We start from the raw sequence: 24489 nt of genomic DNA on the forward strand, positions 1-24489 counted from the left end.
CATACAGCGTGCGCGGAGGGAGGCTCTCCGATCTCGCGTTAGTTCGCGACACGGGATTACCGCGACTCGAGCGACTCGCGGAATAGCTCCGTACTGGCGGGTGGCGGCGACGACGGTGCAACTTCGTGATCTCGTCGCCGTCGTTATTCGCGCTTACGCGTGCGTCGCGAGCAAGAGCGGAACGTGCGCGTCTGCGCTAGTGCGCGTTCATTCGACGAGACCCGCGAAAACCGATCCGCGTATACGGTATATTCGACGCGCGATGACAACCTGCCGCTAACGCGCATCGGTGCCCGTAAGTCGGTGGTTCGATCCGCCCCGCGCGGTATTCCCGAGGAAGGAAGTAGTGCGTGCGAAGCGAGGCGAGAGCGCGCCTACGGAGTTTTCGTGCGAGGTATTTTGCCCGGAAGAGGGAGAGGAGGAAGCGAATTGGCGCAGGATCAGGTCGGCGACGACGACGACGGCGGCGGCGGTGGCGGCGGCGACAGCGACAGCGGCTATGCGGAACGTCGCGACGGTGCGAGGCCTCGTCGCGGCGCAAACGTCGCGGAATGGGGTCCGCTGATCTGCTCCGAGAGAGCGGCTACGGGCTACGACTATCATCGACGGCATGGATGTCATCGGAGACGGGGACGAGCAGACCCTCCAGGCGATTCTCGGTGAGTCCTTCTCCTCCTGCCCTCTCTTCGCCTCTCCTCGGGCGGTTTTACGGTTTTGCGAAAGCGTCGCACCGCGGGGCAGAACGGCGCCGTCAGCTTTTGCTGCCTCTCGCCCATCGTCGTAGAGCGTGCGCTCGCGCGATCGAAGCGACGGTAGGCTCTCTCGCGCGGCGTTTTCTCGTTTTCGAGCGTGTCGCGTAACGGTACTAGATCCTTCTAAACGCGACTCCGCTCGTAATAGTAGGCGCGGATCAAAAGCGTCGTTCCACGATGACAGCGGCCGTGCTGGAATGTCGCGAATTCGACACCGATACCGTTACGTCGCATGTCGCGTGTATTTCTTTTTTTTTTTTCTTCCATCCCGGCCTGCGGGCCGCTGTACGATTCCCCTTAGACAGCTCAGCGACGACCTTAAAACTGGCCTTAGCTGGGCATCGTTTTTTTACTCCTCGATGTGCGAGCGAACGTCGTCGATCCGCCGACGCACGAGTCGAATTCGCGGAATTTCCGTGCGAAACACGCGGCGCATCGTCGGGCAGGAGCTTCACGAGTGGGAGAGGAAGCTCGAGAGCCGATCGGTGCTGCCAGGATGCCAGGTCGCTCCACTTGATAGATCCTCTCGACTTTACGTAAAAGCCCTGAAGATCGGTTCCCTCAGATTCGTATTTCTCCGTCTCGATATCTAAGGTCGAAAATCTGCTTCTCTCGTATTCAAAAAAAAAAAAAAAAAAAATGTTTGACGGACGACGCACGTACTGGAAGTTTAAGGCCGATGATAAGCGCAACGCCGACAGAAAAAAAATCGGTATTTGTAGGCGTAAACGCGCGCGATACGCTCACGAAATCCTTCGTTATCGCGAAACGAGTTCTCGACTCGTACTAAAGTACTCGGATACTTGGCGCATCCTGCGTATCTCGAAAGGCTCTTAAGCCACCGTCCACTCACACGCAGATAATTCTCACCTGTGTGCGACGCCACTCCGTCTTCGTCGCTCGACGGACGTCGAAGAGAGACGCGACGTCACGGACGAGAATCATCCGAGCGACGGACGAAAAAACAGGCCGGGTTTTTGGGTCCGTCGGCCTCTCGCGCTTAGCCTCCTCGGCCGTTTCTCGCTTCCCGGTGGCTCGGCCGTCGTCGAGGATACGTGCCGACGAGCCCCGGAAAGTCCCGTTGAACCATAGCTTCCGATACGAAACTGAAATCGCAATTCGAAAGTACTAGTCCAGCGAGAGACTCCGGAGGGTTAAAAGAGGAGAGTCATGCCCGCTTACGTGGACACGTCTATCCTACTTTTGCCTTGACTGCGGCTCTCTCCCCACTCGCGGAAAAACCGCCTTCAGCATACCTGTTACGCGTTTCTTAGTTTGATGCATCGCGCTGAAATCGCGCCTCAACTGTTTTTTTTTTTTTTTTTTTTTCTTTTTTTTCTTCCTTATTTTTCTCCGTTCGTTCTTTCTTTCTTTTCCTTCACCGAACGATATGCGTTTAGTCGCGCCGTGGACCTTGCCGACCGTCGCGATCAGCGGAATACTAAAATAAACAGACAGATTAAAAAGCAGGAGATTACTCTCGTGGGGCAGGAAGGACCTTCGTCGCTGTACGTTTCCTCTCGCGTATATTTACGTTTTCTTCGTGCGCGCTGGCGATTTAGCGGCCCGTTCCACGCCGAGTGCATTCACCTGTAACGAGTGCGGCGCGTAGCGTTCCTTATGTAGGTCGGAGGTTGTAGTGTAATGTCTCCTCCGATCTTCAAGATGAACGCGTCCTCTCATCCAGCGCGAGCTCGAGCCGGGAACAAAGCGTCGTTATCTCGTTGATCCTTTCGTCAACGGTACGAGGAAGCTCCTGGCGTCAACGGCGCCGACTTGCCAAGTCTTACGGACACGTTTGAGTGGACAAGTTACGTATGCACAAAGAAAAGAATTATCCGAGATGGAAAACACATATAAAAATATACATTCGAATTAGAAAAACGTTTTCTGTGAAACGTCGTCGATGACGGAACACCGCCTCGAAGATGAGTCTTTTATTCTGAATTTTTTTTCTTTTCTCTCTCTCTGTTTTTTATTTATTTTATTTTTTTTTATTTAATAAGCCTCCGTCGCGTTTAGATTTTATTCTTTTTCTCTCGCGAAACGTTATCCTCTGACCGTTGCCGACAATTCCACTGTTCTCTCTGCTGCCGTAGACAGATAGTGAAAGTCGCGTGGAGAACGTGCTTTTCCGTTTATTTGGAATTAATGGCTTGATAATTCACGGTAACCTATACCCGGGCGAACAATACGCCGCCGCTAAGCGTTTTCTTTTTGAGTTATCTATCCTACTCTACTCCGACGCTGATTAACGAAAAAGCGTATCTCTTATTCAGACCCGCGCTACTTTTTCCCCGTTCTTCGATAATACGCGCCTGACGGCTAGGAATATTTATCCTTCGAGCGAATGGAGATTAATGCACCGTTCGCCGAGAGGGTTTACGAGAGCGGGGTGGAGGCTGTTACGGGGTTTCGCAGACGCTGCACGAGATATTTAAACGGCATCGCGTTTCTCGTGCGTAGTACGCGCTCGCTCGTACGCACACAGCGCGATAAAACGCGTCATTGACTAGTAGAAAGATGTGGAACGGCGGCGTGATTTCATTCCCGCCGTTTCGAAACGTTTCGCTCGATATTTTTTTTTTATTTCTTTTTTTTATTTTTATTCTTTTTTTTTTTCCTTCTTTCTCGGGCGGAGCAACCTATGACGAAACGCGCGCATTAAGTGCCGTCATACGGCGATAAATAATTAATTCCGGCCTGCCTGGCGTTATAACATTAATATTAATCGAGCGGCGTGTAATTTCGTTTGTTCGCGCTTTGCTAAACCGGGGCAGCCGGGTCCACCGCGGGGTCCCGTCCACTTCGGCACCCGCATCTCGGAGAGAGAACTCCGGAATGAGAAACAATGGAGACAGTGCTCCAATTTCATCCGATCCGTTTATAAATAGTAACGAGCGGTTTATAAGTTGTGGCTTATTACACTCGATATAATAATAGCGGGTGCAAATTGCAACAAACGGTGTGTTGCCGGGAGAACCAATTTACTACTTGCTACTTACTTGCGCCACGGCGAGGCGAACGCGCGAAGGTTTTCCTGACGTTTTGCCGCGAAAAGTCTCGCTGCTTCCCTCCGTTCGTCGATGCAATTTTTTTTTTTTTTCGAAAAGCTTTCGCGGAGATAATTGCTCTCCCGCGATGATTCGCTTTTGCCGGGGCCGAGTTCTGTTCGCGGTCTTTTTATTAGAATTCCCCGCGATTGTATCGAGGAGACTTTCGCAGCCCCGGCCAGTCCTCGCCATCGATCGCGACCTAAAATTTATTTTGGACTAGGAACGCTCGCAACGAGCCTGAATAAAACGATAATGAAAACCCCGAGTTCGATCGCCGCGGCCTTATCGGTGATAGTCGAAACCGTGCGGATGAGTTATGGGATTTTATCGCGCATAGCATGGCCGTTCTGGAAAGCCAGCGCGCAAGCTGCGGAACCTCCTACGCCACCCACGAAAGCGCATTGGCCGATGAAAAGCTTCGCGGGTCCGCCTTTCGCGAAAAGCTCGAGCATGCGCGGGCTTTCCTCGTAACATCGAGCAGGAGAAGGCTAAACTTTATTCTCGTCTTTGTTAAAGCGTACTGTGTTATCAAAGCGTCGTACAACCCCCGCGATCTTCGCAAGTCAGATGAATATCTTTTAGAACATTTTCGGCGTATTATTCTACGTTGAATTTAAATTGAGCGGCGAGCGCTTTTCTTTTTCTTTTTTTTTTTTAATTACAAAAAATTAAAAGCAAACTGAAAATGCACGCTTTTCTTTTCGCTCTTTAAACGAGGCTTTTAATAATGCAAATCTTTTTATAAAGAAAATTTATATGGAATTTATTTAGATTTAATTAATTCGTGTCAAGTAGAACGACCGTTGATAAAAATAAAAATAAAAAAAAAATAAATAAAAAAACGTTGCAATATTACGTACTCGTGCGTTATGTCTGCACGATGATCGTAAAATGTACAAGCCACGCCGTACATTGCGGTTTTTTAAAAGGGGAAGTAAACATATCGCGAACATCGTAAACATAGGCACGTGCATAATGGGGCGATTTGTTTAATCGATGGCAAGACCCTTTGATTCTGGTAGACCTCACGAATCGCGATCACTCGAATACATTTTCTTCGGATATTACGAAGCGAGAATGCGTACGTATAACATACGACTATTGTCAGGTATTATTAATAATTCTCTTGTTAATAATAATGCTGTCGACGCGATTAATGGTACCGTGAATATTAGTATATTATTCATCTTTATCCTGAATTCGACTTCTTACCGAACTTGCCTCGTACTTTCTTGCGCCGACTCGAATAAGAGTACTATTTTAACGATTTTCCGCAATAGTTGTTGCCGATATTATACACTTTTTGCATCGCGCTGTCACCAAAAGCGAAAGTTGAATCCGATCGCTGAAAGTTTTGTCGAGCATAAAATTACGGCAATTAACGAAAAAAAAAAAAAAAGAAGAAACTAATAATTCCGACAAATTATATTTCCACGAGATTCCTTTTCGAGAATTCGTAAATTAAGAGTTGCGTAACGATAGTTTTCTAATAATTAACGATCTCAAACACTCGCCTTTATTTAATTGAGAGCAGATTCTAAGTCATCAAATTCATATCGGCTTTTTGTTATTTGCAACCGGTATCGTTAATTGTAGCCTCGTCAAATATTCGTTAAATTGATCGGTTTAACCTGTTGTAAGCCCAAATCGCAGCGATGTCTTCATTTGTAACGTGTAATGAGCCTCGCTGCATGCGTTCAGGCATTCCCTCTCTTTCTCTCACCGCGGACTTTACCGGCTGCTCTAGATTTTCATGGGAGATTGTTTATAATGCAAGAGAGAGGATGTATGAACTACTTTGCGACTTACGGGCCGTCGTTGCCGACGCGTTCATTCAAAGTATAAACGTTCTATGTAGAACGAGCCGATTATATAAAAAAAGGAAAAAAAAAAAGGAACAAAAAAAGAAAAAGAAAAGAAGAAAAAACATTAGAGGAAGTAATCCTTTCTACTCGCAACTTTTTCCTTTTAATTCTACTCGAAAATGACCTTTAAACGCTGCATCATTCAAGTAATGAGAAAAGTATCTGAATCATTAAGATAGTTTTTCGCAATAGTCGGTCTGCTTTTTGTTATACTTTTCTGACATTTATTTTTTTATCGGCAGATATTTCGTACGCGCAATTTTTAAAATTAATTTCCAACTATTTCTTAAAAAAGAGGGAAACTTAGAAGTATTTAGAAAATTAAGTTTACCCGTGAAATAAAGGTTCGGGAATTTCTAAAAATTATCTCGTTAAGAGCCTGCAGTTTTCGGATTAAATTCGATTGTCAATTGCGATCAAAACGTTTATATTTGTATCATTGTAAAGTGGCGCAACTAGTGAAAGCCGATGAATTCCATGAGCTAAAGTTCAGGGGGCGTATCACTGTGGGAATCAAGCGACTTTTCTTTCCGCACCGCGCGATGAAGATTATGAATACTTAATTGAATTATTCGGTGCACGTTTCGACGTACATATCTGTCGTGTAACGCGTTACGCTCGAAGAAAACAAGGTGCCGACTATCCGTGGCGACATTAAAAAGCGGCATGGCCAATTTTTTTCATTTTATTTTAGATACATATATATATATTTTTTTTTTTCTCCCATTCGACATTTTGTCGCGGGGCGGTTGGAGGGTCTTGCGTCTACGATCGCACGGAAAAATTCCAACGAGTTTATCGATTCCGGCGACGAGGCTCGCGAATTCTCCAAGGAGACTATTACACGGTAACAAAACGATACGCCACGGGTTCGGATATCAGTGACATACAATGAGACGCGGTTCAACATGCTCGCGATCACGACGAGGTAGGAAACCGTGGAACGTGGCTATTACGGGAGAAACATGGCCCCGGCTGTTTTCCGCTGATGTCCCGATGTCGTGTCTTCCGCCCGAGTCACGCTAACTTTTCTCGCTCGTCCCCGTTCTCAGTCCACGGCCCTCCTCTCCCCGCGATACAGGCCGATTTACAAATATACGTATATATATCGCATATATACGTACACTCGCGCGCGAGCCAATAGTCTTCTAGGCGATCTAAACGCTTGGACATGCGTGTTTTATTCCGCAGATATGTACACACGTACGTACGCCTACGTTGGACGCATTACCATATTTATTGCTTTAGCAATAACATTTGCGTTCGTAGGCGAACGTGTCACGGATGAGCGATGTGTGGATGAGGTCAGGCGTTTGGGTTAAATGCACGAGCACACGCGAGAAATTTCGAACGCAAATCGTACGTCGCGGTGATAATAAATATTAGATTAATTTTTTTTCTCTCAAGCCGCGCGATAAAAAAAAAATTTATACAATAACGGGAATACGATACTTACTTGATTCAGTAACGATTTGTTAATTCGACCGAGGGGAGGAGGAGTTCTTCGAGGCTTCGGAATACGTCGCATCGCCACTTTGTAATTCGCGAATCTCTGAAAGCGATCGAGTGAGTATCGGGGTGTAATCGCGCAAGTTTCGTTCATTCGCGCAAAGCTAACGTGTCAGGTGAAAGGTATAGGTGTGGCTAACGTAACAATTCACTGTACAAATTTAAAGTGAAACTTTAGATAATTCGCATCGCCGCGGCGGAGTATCAAATCAATGGCTGACTGCGAACTTATGCGGAACGTATGCATCAAGTAGCCGTTCGAAAACAATCGTTATCGGATCAGGTGTTACCGTCTACGCTTCTCGAAAATAAAAATATAATTAGGTCTGCTTTATTCAACGAGAAATTTCTTGATATCTGTATGATTTAATTTCTATTTACAATTTATATTTTAATTACAATTTTAATTCATTAACGGGCTCCGTCGAATTAAAAAATAAAACGCTGAGAGCGCTTTTAGCGCGCTGAAGCCTTGTTTACGCGGAACGAAGAAGGAAATCGATGAGAGACTCGTAGGTGTTAATTATAAAGATTCAAATGGCGGCGAGGCGAAGCGTTTCAGGCCAGTTTAGATCGCTGGAGCATCAGCCGCATACTTTTACTATCCTTCGCGATTCTCCTTGAACCGATAGGCGAGTACGCGAGCCGTGAGAGTAACTAGTGCTTCAGAAATCATGGCTTTTATCCACGCGTGTAGTACAGATATCTCTGATAATCGCGAAGACGCTTAACTACAGCGATATCGACGCCCGACGATTTTACCGTAAATCAGGTGAGCCGAATAATCGTTTAAAGGCACCACTGAAAAAAAAAGAAAGTTTCCGCGTTTCTTCTCCTCTTATTTATTTTTTTGTCGTCGGCGTTTCGTGTGCTCGTGTATTATAAATCATTTTGACACATTACATCGGTTAATTACTCCATACCTGCCTGAATCGGACCATGATAATTGCGCGCGCAAAACTTGCGCCTTGTGCGGACGCAGTTTAATTAATAATAATTACGTGCATTCAGCGAGTAACAGAATATGAAGAATTCATCTAACGGCACAACTCGCGGCTTCTAGAATTATACCACCGGCGACGTAAAGTGCATTATTACTTGCTTTTAATTTAAACACCTTCGGCGACAACGCGTCTAAGGATGCGAGTATTTTTTTTAACCTTCCGATAAATCGTAATACCGCAAAAAAAAAATTGCTATATTATTTGTAATCTTGATAAAAATCTAATGACGAGGTGAACAATTGAATCCGTACGAAGAACCAACAATACTGGTTGTATGCAAATTCCATCAACTCTGTAAGTCATAATGAAACGTTGTCTGGCACGACCTCGCAGGTTTCTGTAACATCGCTACGAGATGACGTGATAAAATTACAGAAGCGTATTTTCACATAAAGGAAAAAGCTCGTATCTCCAAGTGACGTAAATTAAATAGTAAGAATCGTAGTAGCTATTAATTTTTTTTTAACGGTAAAAGGAATACGTATTTATTGTGCAAGCGAGTTGTACTTGGTAACAATGTCACAGATTGTCGCATTAATTTTTTTTTTTTTTACCTCCTTGCGACACTAGGAGTTATTCACATTGCAATTCTGTATACTACATATAAGCCAAGACTAATTAATCGTTAGCGACACCGTAACTGGCCGATCACTCTCGTTCTACATATCACAGCGCAACGCTCGCAGGTGATACACACGCCGCATACCGTGCATAACTTTAAAAGTTGCGCTGCAACAAATCGTCTTTGTGCGGGGGAAAAACCGTCCCGTGAGGCTAGCTCGTCGAACCGAGGGATATAAAAAAATCGAAGGCAATTGGTCTTGGATCGCAAACGAGAAATGGCAGAGAGTAAACATAGGGTCCGGGGGCAGCGGATGAATAAGTAAACGGCCGTTTAACCTGCAGCAAACATTAACATATTATCGGTCTGCCACCATCGGTCGCCCTTTTTCCGAGCCAGCACGCTGGGCACCAAAACCGAGCCTGGGAAATGCTCGCTTGGTGTACCCGGTCCCAGTCATGTTAATCGCAATATAAACGGAGGGTTCATATAGCACAACGCGGCCCGGGCACTTAATGCGTGATGCCGATTACACGCACCCGTGAACATTTACGCACGCGACGAGAAATGGATTCACGCTCTCTCGCTCGGTGTAGAAGTGACGGGCGTGCTGCAAACAGCAGGTGTTTGCCGAAACAATTCTGATAGAATAATTGCCCCTACGAGGCTTACTTTAATTGTTTAATGTTTCGTACGTAGGACTGATGCATTTTTTGTACCATCGCTAAACGATCGTGATATTCAGACTTGTGTTTGTATAACGGTGATAGCGTTGCCATTCATCGCGTATCGTGAAAAAAATAGAAAAAAAAAAGAAAAAAAGAAGAAAAACCAGTTTATCGATGTATGTTATATTTTGTAGTTACACAAAAATTAAGGGAACATATCTATAGATAATGTGCAAGCTTCGAGTTGTGTGTAGATTGATGGGAACGTGATTCAAATATCAATTCTCGGTCACATTTAAATTTATACTATACGTATGAAAAGGATGACGTTAATTACATTTTATAAGAAAACATTAATCTTCGAGTTCATATCATGACGTTTTATATATGATGGGTACGTATCGAAGAAAGGGGTTGCGTGTAACCACCCCTTTCAGTTCGAAGTAAGCACCGCCCTCCAACCAAAGAGGAAATCCCCTCTACTCGGAACATGGTGGAGGTATTGGAGCCCTCCGATGGAGGAGACTCGCGATTAAGACGTCAACTATCGTGGACTACTGTATTTCGTTTACTCAACTAGAAAAGCAGAGCTACGAGTGACTCGAAGGGAGGAAAAGATACGTTTGACGCTACATTAATTACGATTGTATCCAACAACGTTCGTTAATCCATTCCGTCGTCGTTCATTATCGCGAATTTGTGATAAGCGAATAATCCGTCGTATAATTTTTTTTTATTTTTTTTTTTACGGACGAAAAAGTATGAAGTGCTACGTAAAAGATTCGTGCAACACCTGAACGAAAAGTATACAAGCGAAGTGGAATTTATTTCGTAAATTAAACGTCGTAAGTTTATTCATTTTTTTTTATTTTCTTTTTTTTTTTTGCAGTATTAATTATGTAGCAATGAAGTGTCATTTCGGTCTTACGCATCAGACAATTTCTCGAGAGTGATACTGATTTATTTGAATACTTTCGCCATGGAATTTTCGTGGGCACTTCAGCATCAACCTAATGATCAAAATGGACGAAATCATTCGAATGATCATCACGAAGATGCTAATATTATCAATCAAGTTAACGCTCGTCGATTGCTTAACATGGCAGGTAATCGAACATTAATGGATAATTTGTGAAATAACCGAGTGTTCTTTTTATATTTTACATTTTTTTTTAGCATAGGCACGATATTTATTACGCACTTTTTATTTCCTTGACTCGTCTTGGAAATAGATTATAGTATTTTTATTATAAGATATTAGAAGATAACTTAAATTTTTTTTAATTGTCCTCGATTTTATATAGGTTTATAAGCAACATATAGATTTTTTCTGCTTTTTTATTTTCGAAACTCAGCTTTATACTATAAAACGCGCGGGTTTCGAATAACTCCACAATAAATAAAAAAATACAATTTTTTAATTAAAAATTTTCAACTCGAGAGGATGATTCTACATCCTAACTTCATCAAAATTTATTCGTTTGATCATATTAATTAAACATTATAATGGTACTTTCAACTAAGAGCCTAGTTTTCGCTTAAGTTGCGCGACAAATATCCACATGCTCGTAATCGTAAACAGCAGTTTAACACCTGTCCGCAACTTATTCGGACCCCCCTTTTCGAAAAACCTCTTAATAGCCACGGAAAAGAATGCTGCACCCTGCTAATCATTAAGACCTCAGGTGGAACCTCCGCCGGATTTACCCTGCGCACACGATACGGCAGCTGGCATCAACCCTGCGATCAACAAGGGTGCCAGGAAATCGACAACTGGGTTTCGATTAACTTCCTTCATTTAAGCGTTTATGCGATCCCGGCGATACACGTGTCGCAGGGATACCACGAATTGCGTAGTAATATAAGCGTATTGGTATTGTTTTCGATCGCCGTGCGAATTACCGCGGGTCGAGATTATAAACATTTCTATATTCATCTGTATTATGTTGCTAAGGATGAAAGCCGGCCAATTTTCATAAACGAGTCACGGCCGGCGATGCATTTCTATTTGCTTTGCCGGAGAAAGTGGTCGTCAGCCGATAGACAGAGAGGTCGAAAACCCACATACATCTTTACACATAAGCCTTTTTACATCATTCGAGGCTCGATTGGAGTAGCCACGATTATTTCACGATTGTTTTCCGCGATCGGAGGCCCGCTTCGTACTGGAATTAGCATTCCTATGCATTACACGACGAGGAAAGATGTATATAATTACGTTCAGTGAAAGTTACATTTCTTCGCGTTGATGCGAATTAATTCTCATTTATTTATGAATAAAATGGGTATTTTATTCCGACGTATTTTTAGCGCGTTTCTAATATCCAGTGGTAATGAAGCGATATGCATTTTATAGAAGCTCAAACGTTTTATATTATATTTTTAAAAGATAAAATTCATATTGCATGAAATAATATTATTTTAATTTGCATATGCCGACGGTTTTCGATAACTTATAACTACGCGTACGGTGCATATCTGGCGTAATGATATTCAGGCTTAAACGACCAACCACGCTCACGGGGGCGGTGTTTGGTCGATATCTTGATAAAGGGTTGGCTGGCAACGGACTCATCCACCCTTCTAAATCACCCCTCCAGCTTTTTCCGTAAAACGCTAGACGCCATGCACATTCTAGACTTTATTTGCGTGATTATTTCAAAATGCAAACTTTTATTGCGGCTAATAGCAAAAAAGAAAAAAAGGAAGAAATGCTCGAAAATTATTCTTTTTAAATAAGTAGAAGTTTGATTAAAAAAACTTTTTTTTAATTGCGAGGAAAACGTTATTTTTTTTTTTATTCTTTTTATCAATTAATATTAACTTGTAATATTTATATGTCGATTTATTAATTAATTCGTAGTAGAAAAAAATAGAATATTTCTGTAAAGCTGCATTCTCGGTAATAACGACGAATAATACGACGATTTATGATGACTTTACTGCTTCAAAGAATTTTTGGTGAGACAATACAATGCGACGTTACATCTTGTTATTCACTTGAAAAGTGTCTTTACTCTCCGACTCCCAACGCTTAAACGTTTATGAATGTTTGACCGGAAGTAACGTATTACAACGCTTTGCTTGTAGTCCTAATCGCTTAAGTATATGTATATCAAGTACATGACCACGTTTCTACATTTCAAAACAGAATCGAGAGTATCGATGTCGATCAGGCAGATGATGCCCTACGTGAGGGTTTCGCGTATTTTCAGATTTTCGAAACGTTGCCTAAAATATCTGGCCTTTCTTCCTCGTGCGCGATTTATCGCCGTGAGAGAATCCGCGTAAATTTGAAAAATTATTTCCAGCGATTGTGCCTAAAAACGGGCATTTTAACGTGGAATTTAAAAAAAGAACCCATTGCAAGAAATCCGCCGCGACTATTTTTCCCCTACTCATTGACATTTTGTTCATTCGACTGCGTCCTCATCTTCGAGTCGCAATCATCCATGAAATTTGTTCGTGTCTATTCAATAAATCAACTTTCTCCCTCGCTAAAAACTATCGGGAACGATAAAATTGCATTGTTTCTTACTTGAAATCTCTTTCCCACATAGATGCATCTCTCACACGAGCTCTTGCAACTTGTGACGCAATAAATGAGAATAGCGGACGTTCGCGCGCGCGCGCGTACGTGCGCGTTCGAAACAGGCGCATAGCAAGTTTTGTATGCGTGATATTCGTGTAATTACATCCTGTATAGAACTGTAGCATCAATATGTTATATTAAAACGGATGGGCTCTTATCATTTGATCAGCTGTGATCAAAAATGATGATATTACTCGTAAGGACAGTGTTGTTGTTTGAACTTCTTTGTCACGGAATATGGATTTTTATTAGAACATATACATTTGAATACACGTATCTATATAATTTTTTTTTTTTTTTTGCAGCATTGAAATGGTTAATATAAAGTTTCTTATCATTTTTCTAGGTCGCGGTGATTTCGTCGGGGGGATAGACAACGAAGCCTTGGATTTTTCGCAGTTGGAAGACTTCATCAACAGCGATAGCGAACAACCTGCGACGTAAGTTTAAAGATTATTAACTTCGTTTTTGTTTTCTGTTTGTATCACTGTCATTTTCATGTCCGTCATATCTGTTTTATCGCGCGTGTTAAGCTGGCTTCAGAAAAAAAAAAAAGAATTAAAAGAAAAAAAGAAAAAGAGAAAAAAGGAAAGAAAAATGATTAAATGAGAAACTTGATCCTGAACGTCAAAGCGTTCAATCTGGTGATGAAGTTTAACCACATTTGTTGGAAGCCATGGTTAACGCCTACATCGCGCGTGTTCGTCACACGTGCGTAATGCGTGTGCCCAGCGCAATGAACGCAATACTCGAATTGTTGTTTCCCAGAATGCCGAATACCAATTTATCAATTTACGTTGATAAACCTATTCGTTAGATTAGAATCGGTACTAATGAATCTTTTTACTTATGTGCGACGAGCCACCTTCGCACTGTTCGCGCGTTACATAAATCGCATTAAAATTTAATAGCGCTTTTTATTTATTTGTTTTTTTCTTTATTTTTCATTTTTTTTAATATTCTGAATTTTCTGCAAGCTCTCGAAAATTATCGTTGTAAAACGTTCCAAGAGTGCATAAAATACAAAATGATAAGTTCTGCGAGGATAATACGTGCTTGTATCGTACAGGCGCCTTCTCAAATTATGATAATTAACGAATTCAGATAATACGCTTTTGTCCAGCGGCACGAGCACGCGTTTCCTGCGAACGGCACGATGTATCAGGCTAAATTTCTAAATTGCTCCATCTCGACACCATGTATCCAGGCTACTCTGCCACTACAGAGCGACGATTATCATAGGAATGGTTTACTTTTGACAACATTTATGTTTTATTAACTCACACGCTCCGCGACATATTTATGTAGCTCCACGCTTTTAAAGCACATTCTACAAAACGTAAAACAAAACGAAAAAGATAACAACTAAACGCGTCTTTTTCCCCAGCTCTCTGTTTTATCGCCGATAGAAATGTGTGAAATGATTCGCGTGAAATGATTTGCGTAAACGATAAGAGGGAATATTCGTGATAAATTCAACTTAACTAGAGAAACGTAAGAGCAGTCTATGAAAGCTTGAGATGCGACCGTCGCGTGAATTCTTATCGACGCGAAAAGTAAACACGTTTCGGGGGGAGGCTTATAAAATTATCAATTAAATAAAGCGATCTTTTCAGAATTACAACGAAGCTTAAAAAATAAATTCTCAGTTCGTTACTTTGACCTGCCAATAACGTATTAATAACGTTACAAATCTCAGCGTCTGCTAAATAGACACTCGCGATTGCGTCGCTCAGTCAATCGCGTATTTCAGAAAACAGAAAACGCTCTCGTTCGTTCGATCGCGAACCAGCCGCGAGATCGCATGCATTATTAATTGCAATAGAATCGTATCCGTCTGTTACGTCAGACTTGGGATCGTGATGATAAATCGATTTGTTAGCGCCGCTGCAAAATGTCACTTTTGTTCGCGCGGCTGAAAAATTTCACAAGCGGAGAATCGAAGCGTCGCCGAGCTCTCGGCTCGGCGGGCGAGCGAGAACGCGCTTGGATCCGCAAGCTCTCGAATGATTTCAGCATCTCGCGGCCGGGCTTCGGGCATGAAAGTGTCTTATTCCAGACCTGACCCGCGCGTATTGACGTAATCGCGTACACCAGGAAACGCATCCAGCCATTCTTTATACGCACACGATCGTACGGGCGCGTACGTGCAGGCCGCGGTCCCCGCAGACAGATATTCACGCAGATAACAACCGCAGAGGTGTAATGATATAATGACAGAGGCAGACGGAACGGAATTGATGGAATCACAGCACACTGCGTTAACCCTACTAATTCGACTTCCAGCACTCGTCTTCCATTAAAAGGCTCCCGGTGCTCGTCGCACAATGACTCGGATCAACCGAGGAAAAAAAAAAGAAAGAAAGAAACATTTTTATTTTCTTCTGGATGATACGCAAGCCGTTTATCCAACAGTATTAAATCTTTATCAGAACCGTCGGTCTTATAATGCGAAATATTAATTTTTTTTATGATACTTTTCTGTCACTTTTCCCATTTTTCTAAATGCAGATATTTTTATCTTGAATATGTGTATACAATTTTTTTTTTTTTTTAATTGCCCAGGCAGTTTATTATTCGTGTGATTTTGTATTTCGATGTGCATATACACGTGCATGCATCGTGATCAATATACGCAATAGATATGTTATTTAAAAAATGCATTAGTTGGACAGATAAGAAAATTTATAGTTGGAGCGACGCGAACGCGAAATTATTTTATACGAAATTCGTAGATCGGAGAAAGAGAAGATAAATCAGAAGTGCTCGTCTTCTTTTTTTTTTTTTTTTTCTTTTTTTCTCAGTTGTATTGATTATGGAACAATGTGAAATAAACGCGCGGAGCATCGCGATACAAAGCTGTACTTAAAAAAATAACAGAGAAGACAATGATAAGGATCATAATTTATATTTAAAGAATCAGTAATTTCCATTCAATTGACAATATAATTACGACAAGCTTATGTAATGAAACGGAACAGGTATTTTGCATGACTCTTTTTAACGTGGTCGACAGACATCGCGAACGGTTATCGAACGAGTGTTCCTGATTGCCTTTTCATCGAGAATTCGTGGAAAATTCATAGACGCGGATCATCAATGTGAATTTTTCTCTTTTTTTTTCTTTTTTCTATCGACAAGAGCTGCATAATAGCGCTGATAGCGCCGTGCAATTCTCGCGAATTCCGCAAGTTGAGAAAACTTAATACGTAGACGCGGAATGCAAAGCATTATTTACCGCCGTATATCGAACTGCGATTCAGACGATAACGATATCTCATGTTTTGCAAATTTAACGTGCAACCGCGGTCTCGGTGTGCACAGCTCTCTTACGATCAATAAAGGAAAAAAAAAAAGGAAAAAAAAAAAGAAAAAAAAAAGGAGACTGTCAATGTAGCGCGTACGTATCGCCGATCTCCATCGAAATGTCTTCTGCATCCTTATATCAGATACTTCTAAATGCCAAATGCTATTCTAAGCGCACCGCGGCAAGAAGAAATAAACGAAGTAATATTGCGAGACGTCGGATGAAAGATCGTGAATTTCTGCGTTTAGATATTTCGCGGATACTCTTGCCCATAACGAAAATGCTGGTGGAACGGTGTCCCACGGTGGCCGAATCGAGGCACCCACATCGCAGCAGCCGGTTGCCCAACAGCAGCCACCACCGCGATTACCTTCGCCACAGATGACGCAGGCTCATCCAGTTTCGATAGCATGCGCTTCCGGTACTACGACGGTACCCAACAACGGCGGTTACAAAGATCCGCAGGCGTACGTCCACCCGTAAGTCCAACTTCTACGAACCAAGGTTGATGATAAGCGCTACGATGAAAGGGTCGAAGAAGGAACGAAGATTTTTCTAAAAAAAAAACAAAAAATTAATTAATAGGTGTGACGCTTAGCTTTCGGTGTATCAGCCGCAAAATAAGAAATTAAACTTGACGAATTACTGGCTCTTCAATTTCGACTTTTAAGACATTTTAAGCTGTGCATTTATCGAAGTAAACGCAGGGGAAACAAAAGTTATAGAATATCGCAATTATTTCAGACACGCTTTACCGGAAAGTCCACCGGACAGCGGAAGCGAGCCGCCGTATTCACCACCAGGACATAATGATACTCAACACGTGCATTCCCCACGTAAGTTCACGTACTTTCGTAGTAGAACGTTTTACATGAAAGTTTGAATGTGCAATTTCATACAAATATAATTACAGATCAAAAGGCAGCTCTGCAAGAGATATTATTACATCATCAAAACAATCAGTATCCTGCTAATTTGCTACCACCCTCTCCGAGAGCGTTACCTGCGACGACAACGGATCCTCTATTGTTAACGCCGGTTCTAACGTCCCATCTTACGTCGGGAGCATCGAATCTTCCGGCCCAAAATCAAATAGGACCACCTTTGGTGCCGTTGTCGCACGAACATAATTCAGCTGGTATTAACACGCTGTACTCACCCCTACAATCCGCACCGAAAAAGAGGAAGCTCAGCCAAGATGGGCTTATTCATGTCAAACAGGTTGCTTTTGCGTTTTATTCGTTATTTTGATCGCTCTTCTTTTTTTTTTTTTTTTTTTATTTTATTTTACTTTGGCTTGTTAGATTAGATTATTTACGATTGTTTTTTTCCCAGGAACCCGAATTGGGCACTGTGGAACACAGCTGCAGCAGTAGCAGCGCGGTATTGGATAACGACGAAGTCGCTGACAGCAGTTACATCGACGCCAGTTATCAATGTATTCGATTTCATCCTTTCCAACAAACATCTTGGCACGTTCTTTGCGATCACAATCTCAAAGAACTACCGGTGCCGCATTACAGAGTGGACGCCGACAAAGGATTTAATTTTAGTAATTCGGACGATGCGTTTGTATGTCAAAAGAAGAATCATTTTCAGGTAAAAAAGTGATGTGCGATAAGTAAAAATAGAACAAAGTATATCGCATACTTAAAAACACTCTTTTTTTTTTTTTTTTCTTGAATTTTAATTTAATTTTAATTAAAGTTATATATAAATTTTTATTTAATTAATAATTTTTTAAAACTATTGTATCTTTAGATAACATGTCACGCGCAGCTTCAAGGGGAGGCCGTATTTGTTAGGACTGGCGAAGGGCTAAAGAAGATCAGCGGTTTTCAATTACATTTCTACGGAGTCAAAGTAGAATCTCCATCGCAAACGATCAGAGTCGAACAGAGTCAAAGCGATAGAAGCAAAAAACCATTTCATCCCGTAACGTAAGTTAACACATCGATGAAATACATAAATCTTTGATATAAATTAGATAAAAATAGATACAATTGAATCAGGCCACTAATGTCATATTACAGACTCGAATTAGGTGCCGAACGTGTAACGAAAGTCACGGTCGGCCGCTTGCACTTTAGCGAAACTACAAGCAATAATATGCGTAAGAAAGGAAAACCGAATCCGGACCAGAGGTATTTTCATTTGGTTGTCGGATTGCACGCTCATACTGCAGATCAAGCCAGTTATCAAGTGGTGGCTCATGCGTCAGAACGTATAATTGTCAGAGTATGTAAAAATTAATGATGAAATTATTTTTAAACCAAAGTTTAATTTTGATGCGTTACATTATAGGCGAGTAATCCAGGACAGTTTGAATCAGAAGGTACTGGCGTGGGTGCTGAAGGTGGATGGCAGAGAGGAGCAGCTCCAGATAGCGTATATCATGCTGGTAGAGTTGGAATTAATACCGATAGACCAGACGAAGCTCTTGTTGTACATGGTAATATGAAGGTACGCAACTTTTTTTTTTTAATTACGTATTATTATATTATTAAACATTTAATTGGACGTAACATTGGATCGTGTATGTGCACATTAATGTAACGTTAAATTTATTACGTAGGTGACCGGTCACATCGTTCAACCCAGCGATGTAAGAGCGAAACAAAGCGTTCAAGAAGTTGATACGCGCGAACAATTACGAAACGTACAACAACTACGTGTTGTTCGTTATCGATATGCTCCGGAATTCGCGCAGCATTCGGGTTTAGATATCAAACAAGAAGATACTGGCGTCATAGCGCAAGAGGTTCAACAAATTCTACCGGAAGCGGTGCTACCGGCAGGTGATATAGTTCTGCCGAATGGTCAGAGAATTGAAAACTTCTTAGTGGTAAATAAAGAGAGAATATTTATGGAGAATGTCGGCGCAGTCAAGGAATTATGCAAGGTAAAAGTTTTATATAAATTTTCATACGACATTTTATGTAGAATTTAATCTTTTACTTAATTTTAATTAATTTATCGTAGGTGACAGACAGTCTAGAAACGAGAATAGACCAACTAGAAAGAATAAATAAGCGATTAGCGAAATTGAAAAGGGGGGATAGTTTAAAGAGTTCTATTAGCACAGTATCTAGTATATCAGGCAATAAATATTCATCATCTATTAATAATAAATCATCGTTGCACGGAAAGACAAAAAGGTTCGAAAGAGAAGAAGAACTTCTCTGCAGTAATAAATTTATTCAAATTATTATTGTTATACTTATACTCATCATGGCATTTTGGTAATTTTTTAACTTTCTTTTTATTTTAATCCGATCTTTTTTTAACGTTTAATTATAATTTAATTATACATCTTTCAGCTTAGTTGCAATGGCAACATTATATTTCTTAGAATATCAAAAACGCAGTAGCGTTGAATGGTCTGCTATGGCGAGCAACGGAATGTTGGCTATTGGTCCTGCTCATCCTCCAGCAATGTCCACCACTTCGAATTATGAACATCGATATAATTCTTTATTACATAGCACATTATCTCCTTTCTATACTAAACAAGGATCTTACACGAGGGAATTAGACGGAGGATTATCTGTTAAAAGTAATTCCCTTACCACACCTCCTCCACACACGAAGCAACAACTGTACTCTCAGGAAATAACGTGGTATCCAATGAGTCATCCGGGCCCTCAACCTAAACATGAAAAAAATAAGTCAGTGAAATAAAACAAATTTTTTTAAATAATAATACTACGATATAACTTTTTTTTTTTACAAATTTGTATATTACAAAATTTTTTTTTATAATGATATTATCGTAAGCTTGTTACAAATATTATATTAATTATATATACATTTTAGTGAATTTCCGGGGAATTGGCTTAGTAGAAATGGTGCAGGCGCTGTTCCTAGTAATGTGGACGAGAACGATCAAAGCTCAGATATAGATTCTTCTGCTAATAAAGGTCCAATTCCTTTAGGAAGACCTGAAGAATGTCCCGCACATTTTACTGAACTCGAAAGTCCTTGTCAGGTATTTAATAAATTATTCATATTATTTTAATGTTACGCCAGATGTTTATTTAATTGCACATACAAGAAAAATACATTTGTAATAATACGAAATAAATATAACATTTTAGATATATTGTTGTACTGCTGAAATTCATCAGTTAGAAGATCCTCAACCTGATCATCCACCAGAGAAGAAGTCTATTTGTAAGTTTCTTATACTCTAAATTTATTAATGTATACATGCTAATTATTTATACTTGTAGCGATCTATGACGTTTTATTATTAAAAAAAAATTTAATTCTATGTTATTTTTATTTTATTATTTTTAGCAGACCATTTAGAACAGCCATTAAGTATGCCACATGAAGAAAAACGAAAATTAAGTAAGGGTTTCCAAAATGGTATTAGTCCATCCGATCCTAACACTCAGACTCTTGTGAAAGAGGTATAGATTTCTTTTCAGAAATTTTCATATCTGATAGTTTATAAAGAAGACAAATATATAATTAAGTGTATATTTTGCAGACAAATTACAAATATTTGCATAAACGGGCAAGGCGAGAAACAGGTGGTGGAGATTGGGGAGAAGTCGCGAGCAACGCTGCAGGATCATTGCCACCAGAACCTAGACCACAATTATTTGTAGTAGCAAAAAACTTCAATACATCGTTGGATCAAAGATATTGTTCTCCATCGTCGCCAGATACACCTAACAATATTAGTTGCATCGTACCTTTGTCAAAACACATGCCAGATACGCATTTAACATTACATTTTGTGTAAGTTTTTGTATTTTTAGTTTTATCCATATACATTTCGTGAATATATATATTCAGTTTCTGATATATTATGTCGTAATCATGATTTTTCTTTATAGCGGTATGCCGTGGTATTGGCAAATTGTGCAACAATGTCCGTATGGTATGGACGAAACAATGGTATGTGGTTGGAGTTATACCATGCAGCAACAATCTCAGTACGTTGAAAGTAATAATCAACCTGGTGATCAATCTTTTCCTCTGGATGTCGCTCATTATCTTAGGAAAACTTTGAAGTTTCGAATACCTATGATGCAACCTCAAGAGGTAATTATTTCAATGGAGACAATAATTTATAAAATATTCTTCGTAAAATATTTACTTTAGAAATTTTTTTACCTGCAGTTTTTATTTTAACAAGAGATTATGATTTAATTATCGTATTATTTCTTACAGAATATTTGCAAAAGTAAGCATGACGTCGATTATTTGGAATTTACATTGTACTTTTATCGAGACTGCGAAGAACAATGAATATTACCTTCTTGTACAGCACACTTTATAAGAAACTTTATAAGTTTCTAATTGTCTAACAAAAGTTAGAATTCTCTATTATATATAAAGCCTTTGTGCCTTTGTAACTCGTCTTTTGCTTTCATAGTTCACGGTACTCTTGAATTTTATACGTATATCATCGCATATATAATAGATTATTTACTAATTTAAACTTTACACCTATAGTTAATATAACACGTATCATTATTGTGCAGAAAATTTTAGATAATAAGGTAGGTAGGTATACAGACACGCAGAAGCAAATATATGTATATATACATAGATACACACACACAACACACACGCGCGCACAAAATTATCTTAGTCACATACTATTATTTCTAACACATACCTTTTACGTAAGTCAAGTTTTAATTTTTATACTGATACTGATTTACAGGTAACTCATTGTATAAAACGTGACGTATGAAATTATTAATTTTTAACAGCATTTTAGATATCTGTGCAATTAAATAAGTTTATTACAATATTGTATTAAAGAGAAAGCATTATAGAGTTTAGATTGTAAATAGTCATACCTGCACATTAATATAATTTTATTTCATGATTATGTACAAACAACATTGAATATTTAATATTGGAATTTGTTATATAATATTGTTATTGAATTAAGAAGATAATTTATCGTTAATTTTTAATAAATTATTTTTAATTTGAATATATCTTTTTCACAGTAATGGATATCATCGAAGTAACTGAACGTTTTAACATTTTTAATTGCTATACTATTTGTTTATACTAAACAATATTATAGAATTGTGCGAGTTCCTAAAAATGTTGTACAGTAAATGGTTAATGATAGTTATTTACACGCACATATTTTGCCACACTTGTGTTAAAAATGATAAACATTTACACAATAATAATCTAAATAAAAGAAAAATTATTAGGAAGCATTTACAGATTATTATATACTACACGTGTACTTTATTAATTATTAAAATTAATTCGTACGTATTCTCAAAAGTATCATGAGCAATTTCCAAAAGTATATAGATATATATAATGAACATTCTTCCCGTCCACATGTATACTGTATAGCGAAAGGCAAAATTTATAGAAAAATTTGATAATTCATCGATTGATTATCTGTACTATACATATATATATATACTCAGAGCTCAGTACACAAACTTGCAATATGTATTGTAGAAAAATTGGAATTTAAATGATTATTATGTATCATTAATTGTGTAATATATAATTACACTTAATTGTACAGTAATATACATTTAATGGTAATATAACAAATTAGTATAGTATTGCTACAAAATGCTAAATATCTGCAAATTTAATTTATTAATTTAAATTATATTGTTACGTAAGCATATGTAATTTTTTTTTAAATTTATTCTTTTAGCTAATTATCTTACAGGGTATATAAATGTTACAACACCTTTGCGCATGATAAAGAAAGCAAGTTGATAAGATATAGAAAAGATTATTATCACATGACGTGAGAATCTGTGAGTTCCAGTTTACATGTATTGCTGTATTTTAAACTTTTCTTTTATTCTTTACCTGGACATCATTATTATATATTAATTTTAATGTAAGCTGTTCTATTACAATATTTGTATTTTACAATTTGTGCAGCTATATTATTATAAAGTATAGATATAGATGTATTATATAAAATCATGTATAGCAATAAGAAATATCTCATACATAAGTAAAAATATTTTTAAGTTCTCACTTGCGCATTCTGCGAATAATAAATTTATATTCATAATTACATTGTAATTTATTATTTTCATTATTTTACTAGACACTACAAAATGCGTATGCGTTATTTCTTATTTATTAAATTTTTTTCTTAAAGAAAGCTGTTTTACATTTGATAATTTTCAGCAAAAAACTATTATACGAATGTATGTATTTTTTACTTGATACACTTGATACAGAATTTTAATAGAAAAAATGAACATTTAATTGAAACATTGCGCGCACGCAGCGTCTGGTTTGCTAGTGGAAAGTTTTCTCTAGCGCGCCGACCAATCACAGCGCTCCATCGATTGCCTGATCGTGAGCTCGCAACAAGCTTACGTGACTCGTTCTATTGCGTACTACTAGAGGTCACGGCGAGCACCCGGTGCGAGTTCGAAACGAAAACGTCGAGGCATCCGTGCGTCGTAGCCCGTTTCTCGTGTCGAATTCGAGGATTTGAGACGGTCGGGAGTATCGTGGACTATCTCGCGAGTGTCCAGTGCGCGAAAGGATTACTCGACAACTACTGCGTACTGCTAGAGAAATACTGCCGCACGCCGATATGTGATTATACGAACCGCAGCCGGTTCGTCGGTCGTGTCGGGAGTTTCGCAGTTTTCGGGCGTTTTTTTTACAATTATTTTTTTACGGGAGTGCATTCGCGAGTGACTTGTGCGCGGAAGGATGGCTCGTCACGTCCCATCTGAGAGGAGGAGCAGGCTCGGGACGAGCATCCTGCATCGGCGGAGCAACTTTTAGGTGAATATTAATTTTTTAAATTAAATTAAAAAAAAAACTTACTTTTTTTTTGTTAAACTTACGAACTAACTAGCATATCTACATTAATATTTTCCTCTTTATGTTACAGCCACCGGCAGAATTTTACAACTCCGCTGTATGCAGATTGGTAAGTCGCAAGCTTTTTTTTTTGCAGTATATATATAGGTCTCTTGAACATATAACACGTCGTTGACTATAGATTACTTAATTATAATGTAATCATCATATAGAAATTATTATAATTATTTAATGTCCCCAATTATAATGACGCGCACGAAACGGGATTTTTCGATAAATAGCGCACACAAAACGTGCGCACGATTTGTTCTAGGATGAATTAAAAAAAAGTCGCGACGTGCCAAATGTGCACCGAATCGTACACT

General features: G+C 39.6%; 1 protein-coding gene across 5 annotated transcripts; it reads left to right on the forward strand.

The window, feature by feature from the left end:
• The first annotated feature begins 233 nt into the window (after nucleotides 1–233).
• LOC139107125 (myelin regulatory factor-like protein) lies at nucleotides 234–22515 on the forward strand. Of its 5 annotated transcripts, none has more exons than XM_070664451.1 (18): nucleotides 234–659; nucleotides 13355–13448; nucleotides 16564–16794; nucleotides 17060–17151; nucleotides 17229–17536; nucleotides 17651–17914; nucleotides 18077–18255; nucleotides 18349–18553; nucleotides 18620–18778; nucleotides 18891–19217; nucleotides 19298–19557; nucleotides 19636–19983; nucleotides 20132–20303; nucleotides 20413–20488; nucleotides 20615–20730; nucleotides 20811–21064; nucleotides 21163–21370; nucleotides 21500–22515. In XM_070664451.1, exons 1-18 carry the CDS (start codon nucleotides 611–613, stop codon nucleotides 21575–21577), a joined length of 3420 nt encoding a protein of 1139 aa, XP_070520552.1. In that variant the 5' UTR covers nucleotides 234–610; the 3' UTR covers nucleotides 21578–22515. The 5 variants fall into 5 exon arrangements, with proteins under 5 accessions (XP_070520552.1, XP_070520554.1, XP_070520551.1 ...); XM_070664450.1 differs by lacking the exon at nucleotides 234–659 and adding an exon at nucleotides 10341–10522 and having other exon boundaries at nucleotides 20618–20730; XM_070664449.1 differs by lacking the exon at nucleotides 234–659 and adding an exon at nucleotides 10342–10522.
• Nucleotides 22516–24489: the final 1974 nt, after the last annotated feature.

This window comes from Cardiocondyla obscurior, linkage group LG12 (genome assembly GCF_019399895.1).
Source record: "Cardiocondyla obscurior isolate alpha-2009 linkage group LG12, Cobs3.1, whole genome shotgun sequence".
Taxonomy (NCBI): domain Eukaryota; kingdom Metazoa; phylum Arthropoda; class Insecta; order Hymenoptera; family Formicidae; genus Cardiocondyla; species Cardiocondyla obscurior.